Source organism: Etheostoma cragini, chromosome 23, assembly GCF_013103735.1.
Source record: "Etheostoma cragini isolate CJK2018 chromosome 23, CSU_Ecrag_1.0, whole genome shotgun sequence".
NCBI lineage: Eukaryota > Metazoa > Chordata > Actinopteri > Perciformes > Percidae > Etheostoma > Etheostoma cragini.
This window is the reverse complement of record NC_048429.1, coordinates 7,870,433-7,877,166: the sequence shown is the minus strand read 5'-3', so window position 1 is coordinate 7,877,166 and position 6,734 is coordinate 7,870,433. Positions and strand designations below refer to the sequence as shown.

Here is a 6,734-nt window from a genome sequence, read left to right as displayed (position 1 = left end):
CCAAACACACATCAAGCTGAAAGAAATAACCTTGGTGCTGCATTATTGGAGAAAAGAAGCCCTGTAGATCAGTTGGACTGATGGAACATGGGCTGCAGGATGAGGTGATAAGAACTTCAAAATTAAACTTGGACCTGGGAAGCTAGGCACCTTCAGAAGACAAACAGTGGCTCCTGCATGACACAGCGATTGTTTCTTTTGCCAGATACACAAAGATCACCCACAATGTTATCTCGTCAGCCCACCAGTGCATCAATCACGACCCAGGCTGCTGGGAATGGACCCTCTTTGGTCCAGAATCAATGCCCTCTTCCATTCTCATTGGTACAGCAGAGATTGTCAGAGATATAGCGCAGGAACGCCCTGCCAAATCCAGCAGTATATGTTCTAAATAGGAAAGGCTATTAACCCACTGACACCCCATCTATTTCCTTTCTTTTTTGCTCAGCCTTTCCTTTATCAGTCAAGTGAGGACTGGATTAGAAATGTTAAAATGAAAGAGTTTCTCCCATTGTGATATTTGTATTGTATACAGAACATTACTTAAAGTATAAATATTAAATGTATAATGTTATTGTGTACTTTATCATTACACCACACGGCAACTTAAATCAGCATCTGTACCATTGTGCACAACATACTGGATGTGTGCCACGCAACGTCTTCATAATCCAGATTATTGAGATCCCTGTTGATGGAGAATAATTAGGCCATTGTAAGCATAGGCATATACAGTTGAATGTAATTGAATAAAATGTGATTATTTAAACGGCTGATGTGTCCACAAAATATGTTTTTTAAGACAACTGTGATCGTGTCATGTTTAGGTTTTGAGTACAGTTTGGAACATTGGGTGTAACATGCCTGCTTCCATTCAAATAAAGAAACCCCACAGAAAATAGAGAATTTAACTACCAAACTGTTTTTATTTCTAACTATTTTCTAAACGCTTTATCAGCGTAGTTACACCATACGTTTCAAATGTATGACTGTGGACCTGTTTTATACATACGTGACCAAAGAAGAAGAAAAACTATGCACTATTGCCTTTACCACTGCTGAGAAAACTACCTTTCATGTTCGAACTACAACTCCCAGGATTCCTTCCTATAGCCTCGCGCTTCTGTCTTCCTGTTTGGGTGCTGCAGCTGGAAAAATGGCAGCCGAGACTGGGCGATACAGGACTGCTGTTAGCAAAAACAAAGACCCTTCTGGTCTTCTCATCTCTGTCATAAGGTAAGGTTGGTCCCATTCTTCATGTTAACCACACATAGCCGTTAGGACGGCAGACAGCCCTTCGCTCGCCTTTGCTCTTGGACTCTCATTGACAGTTAGCTTTTATGCTAATTGCTACGTTAGCAACATCCTGTCTGTATTGTTGATTAGACATTAAAGTTCACACATTTTCTTTTTCATTTATAATATAAGTTATATGTCGGTTAATATTAATAGCGGTTTCATTTATTCCTGAAGAAGAAGAGAAAAGTTGAATATTTCCCAAAGTGTGCGGCTGTCACAATTAGAAACTCATCCATTATTCGTATTACAAAAAGGCAATGTTTTGCTAAAGCATCTCCAAACAACTGGACGAAACATGTTTTGTACGGTGTACAGTTGGGTACATTTTTGTATTCCAGTTGACTCAACGAAGTACAACTAGCTTGAATTGAAGTTACTAGGATTTTCGACAACACGTGTCTGGTATTTGAAAGTTTGATTTGATTTTGTAAGAACACAGATGCTTATTTCTGTATTCAGTTGTAATCATTATCGAAAAACTTTGAAATACAAAAAAAAGATGATTTACAATGGACGCTTTGACCCCTGCAGCTATCGGTTCCTCTAGTAAAACTGGTCTGGACTCGGAGAGAGAAAAATGTACATTAAAATGAGACTAAAGACTTAAAGAATTCCCAAAGTGGAGGAGAGGAGTATCCATGGGGCCTCCAATGGGTTCTCTGTTTAATACAAGAAATTGTTTAATTTACATAATTTAAACAGAGGATGCCTTTTTTAAACTAGGATAAAATGAGCATTTTCCGCCAAATATGTGAATGATGCCATTGACAGCACCACTACTACTGCTGCTGTCAGATCCAACTTACCTGCTCATTTTTCCTATGTTGCCTAAACTGTGCTATGTTGGCTTAAAAAATTCAATTTTCTTCTTCTACCTTATGCCATATTCAATTGCTTTTATATATGCTCCTACTAAGCTTGTAACCGCCATATCCAGAGGGTTTCTGCTCTCAATTTGTTAGACCACACTGTTGACTGGATTCCCATGTTTTTTATGCTTTTGTGTTTTGCTACGATTTACTGTGATTTGTTGTGCTTTTTGCGATTATCAATTTGTTATAATGTATTTATTTATTTGGCCTGGGAAGCACTTTGTGACTCTGTCTGTGAGAAGTGCAATAACTAAACTTTACTGACTTACATTCCAACATGTGTGGAGATAGACCTGACATTGGGACTACTCTAACATTGATGCTTCATTCAGTCTCAGGATGTGGATTTAGTACGAGTTGACCTTTCCTTTCCCTTGTTTTTCAACGCAGGACTCTGTCCAGCAGTGATGATGTGCAGGACAGGGAGACAGAGAAGGGTCGACTGGAAGAGGCCTTTGAGACATGCGACAGGGATTTAGATGAGCTGATTGTTCAGCACTACGCTGAACTAACCACCGCCATCAGGACCTACCAGAGCATCACCGAGCGCATCACCAGCTCACGCAACAAGATCAAACAGGTAGAAATGAGAGACTAGTATACAAGGTGGACACTGGAGGGTTTGTGAAAACTATTACTAGAATGTATGCTTACATTGTTTCTGATGGATTTTAGAGCAGTCACTCTTAGCTGTGTAATAAAAAAACAACAACACGTTTTCATTTTTACTCTTCATACACACAATGGGTTTCTTATCTTAGTTTTTTCGCTTTTGATTCTCGAAGACTTAGAGACTGACTTAATTAACACAAATCCCATTCACCCATGAAGAGAACTTCCTACTTACAAAAAAAAAAGTCAGCTGAAGTCAGAATTCTTAGCTTCTGGTCCTAATTTTCAAACTTGTAAAAGTCATTGAATATGTGGAGGTCAACCTCTCGTTCCCCTCCATGCGTAAGCCAATACAAATTTGGCAAAAAAGTAATCCACTAATCTTAGTGTTTTTTTATTAGCAGGGTAAGCTACATTTTAATCAGTTCTTTCTTTTTTTATTTACTTAAGACAAACTTTTCACCATTGCATAGGCCTGCAGACATTTGGACTTGTTATAATAGGAAAGTAACTGGTGTTAGTTACAACTCAAGATGGCTCCAATCGATTCAAGTATCCTAGTAAGCCATGGCGGTAGGGCCGGGCAATATACTGTACGAGCGGCTAGATATTGTTTGAAATTTTGGATATCGTAATATGACACAAATGTTGTCTGTTCCGGGTTTTAAACGTTACATCACAGTAAACTTATGTAATTTTCTGAACTTACCAGACTGTTCTAGCTGTTCTAATATTTGCCTTCACCCACTTAGTCATTACATTGACATCACTGATGATTCTCAAAAATCTCATTGTTTGAAGATTTTCTCCATATCGCCCAGCTCCACGTGGCTGTGTGAGAATAAGCCAGCATTCACAATACCAGAAGCCAGAAACTTGAACATCAAAATGGAATTTGGCCATCATTCATTTTTAATAATTACACCCAGTACTTTTCATACTGAAAGTCCTATTTGCTAATGTGTGCATGTGTCTTTTTCTGTCCTCCTGCTTTTACCTTTGCATTCTCCCAGCATAGCTCTGACCAACCTCAAATCAGCTAAGCCAATCAGCCAGAAGTGGAAACACCTGTACAAGCGTGCAGTGCAAAAAATAACCCCAAACAAGTATTAATGTCTCCCTCACCAGTAAATCAAGTGTTTGAAAAAGGTTTCAAGGGACACTCATTTCAAACTGCATTGATTACATATATATTTCTGTTAGGGGTATTTAAGTTTTATGTAAGAACCAATTAGTGCCCTTGGTATAAATAGGAACCAATCTTTGGTTCCTCTGGTGCAACCTAGAAACACGTACGGTTTTTTGACCACACGCCCAAACCAACAGCACAACACTACACAGAAAAACACACAAGCAGTGATTTGCTTAGAAACCCAACTAAGCTCTCATGGAAATAAATGGAACCAATGGTTTTAACTGCAGACATGACTTGGACTTTCATTTATCAAAAAGGTAAAAAATGCATAAATTACTCTACCCGTGGAACAGCACCTCAGGGGCTTAGCCTCTACATTTTAATATTAATTATTAATGTCATGCAGTATATATCACATTTATAACTGTTACACATTATTACTTAAAGAAATTCAGAAAATCCAGTTTGTTGCAGGGAAATAAGGAGGTTGGTTAAAGGATGCATAGCTGTCATGTACCTTTCTTTATTGGTCAGGCATTTGGTAATGTGGCAACAGCCCCCCCCCCCCCCCCTTAGAGAAGTAATTTGAAACGAAAGATATCTTAGAAAAGTAACCTGTATAGTAGGGGATTTTGTATGACTGGACCACTTCGAAGTAAGGAGTGACTTACTTTGCACTTTTTGATTTACTTTTTACTTTTCATCATTCAGTTCTCACTAGAACGGTGTGTTTTCAGTATTTGTAGTAATGGCTTGGTCTACCCTTCCAAAATGCTTTTGTTTACTGGTAATGCTTCACCTAAATGTGCCTGGTGGACAAGTATGTCTTATTTTTTTCAATTTGAACTCACTCTTTCCTACAGGTGAAGGAGAACCTCCTGTCTTGCAAGATGCTTCTCCACTGCAAAAGGGATGAGCTAAGGAAGCTATGGATAGAGGGCATCGAGCACAAGCATGTCCTCCAGCTGTTGGATGAAATCGAAAGCATCAAGCAGGTCCCTCAACGGCTGGAAGCATATATGGCGAGCAAGCACTACCTTCATGCCACAGATATGCTGGTGAGTCGATTAATGGCCAGACCTGTGGTTGTACAGGAGCATCTTAGTATGTGTGAGTATGTTTGAGCTGTACAACGAGATTAAGAAGCTGTGGGAAAACCTACTCACACATGTACATGCATATCAGGAAGTACTAAGGCAGTGACATGCTTTTGTGACCCATGGTGTGCACAGCACACATACATAAACACCAGTGTCTATGATGTGTTAACGCTGAAATGGATTTCCTGGCACCACTCATCCCTCTGAAGAATCCTTTTCTATCTATGAAGAGTCTAGTGGGTGCAACTCTTTTACTTCAAGAGAACATCATCTAAGTGCAGTTAGGGTGCTGCAGGTGTGTATGTTTGCGTGTACTCTTGTTCTTTTGATGTGTGTTTTGCAGCACGCTCGGCAGGGGAGCTTGAGGATGGTATTGAGAACTAAACGACCAGGCTCTGTGATCCCACAGCTCATTTTCTTTCCTTTCCTCACTCTTCCTTTTTCTTTCACACACACACACACACACACACACACACACACACACACACACACACACACACACACACACACACACACACACACACACACACACACACACATCTTCTTTCAGACCTTGGTAATAATTAGTTTGCTAGAATGGGATTATCTAAGCAGGAGAAAAAAAGAGGGATGACGGTGTGCCCAAAGGACCATAAAAATCCTCTCTGTGGGGGTGGAAAGAAGTGGAACTTCATTCAACCTGTGCTCAGTCAGTATAGCGTGTTTTGAAAGGTTGTAGAAAGTTCAAAGTCAGTTGGACGCTTCGCCTCTATTTTGCTTACCTGGAATGCGCTTCACTTGATCAGGATAGTGCACTTTTATTGCTAGGTAAAAAGCACACTTTAAAGCACATTTAAAATGCCTACATCAAAATCCTGTTGGATGCATTTGTTACACCTTTTGCTTTGGTGACATATTTATGCAGTCCATGAATAAATAATGTATCAACAGCCCGCTAATCCAAAGTAGACGAAATATAGGTTCATATGAAATCTTTAAAGACTTTTTTTGCAGCATTGTCTGTATTTGTTTCTGGATATACTGCCGAGACACAGTCACTCTGTGTCTCTCGGCTGTAACATTATACTGAATGTGTCACTTCTGCGAGAGTCCCTAAAGTGTTTATTTTCATCATGCTGTCACTCATTATAGCACTCATCTGTCAGATTAACGTCTGATTTTCACATGCGCACTCTGTTGCCTCTTCTTTCCTTATAGTCTATTTTTACATCTTTCTTTAACAAAAAGGTTGTACATGTTTTGTGCTTACAGACTAATTAAGTGAATATCTTTGTTGTTATTGTTGCCGTTTAGTGTGGCAAGCGTAGACTAGCCGGGAATGAAATGTCTAGCCTCTCTCTCTGTTTCAATGTCTCTTGCTCTCCATTTTGTGTGGGCGTGTGTTATTGAATGACAGTCTTAGACCCCATGGGTTTGGTTAAAAACGAGACTGGCATTGGTTCTAGAAAAAGTATTTTCCTCTCCAAGATCTTCTCCCTTTCCCTTGTTCTTGTAGTGTCATAAAACCCAGGTGCACACACATAGATACTGACACCCCCCCCCGGAGCTCAGCTTATTGATAAGCTGCCATCCTTCTCTTTTCTTCTGTCCTTCTCACCTTGTCTCTTGTTCCCAAGAAAATTCATTAGACGCTCCATATCCCTCTTCATGCTGACAAGCTCGGCCCCCTAATGATGTAAACCAGCCTTCCTCTATCATCCCAGCCCAATGGTAATG

The 6,734-nt window shown here is 39.8% G+C and overlaps 1 protein-coding gene across 1 annotated transcript in view; it reads left to right on the top strand.

Moving 5' to 3' along the window:
• Positions 1–1,100: 1,100 nt before the first annotated feature.
• Positions 1,101–6,734, top strand: part of exoc4 (exocyst complex component 4) — a 115,106-nt gene continuing 109,472 nt past the window's right edge. Inside the window, exons 1-3 of the mRNA XM_034863444.1 lie at positions 1,101–1,236; positions 2,562–2,751; positions 4,782–4,976. Of these exons, the coding sequence (XP_034719335.1) occupies positions 1,157–1,236; positions 2,562–2,751; positions 4,782–4,976 (465 nt within the window). The 5' untranslated portion in view covers positions 1,101–1,156. The remainder of the gene's footprint in view (positions 1,237–2,561; positions 2,752–4,781; positions 4,977–6,734) is intronic.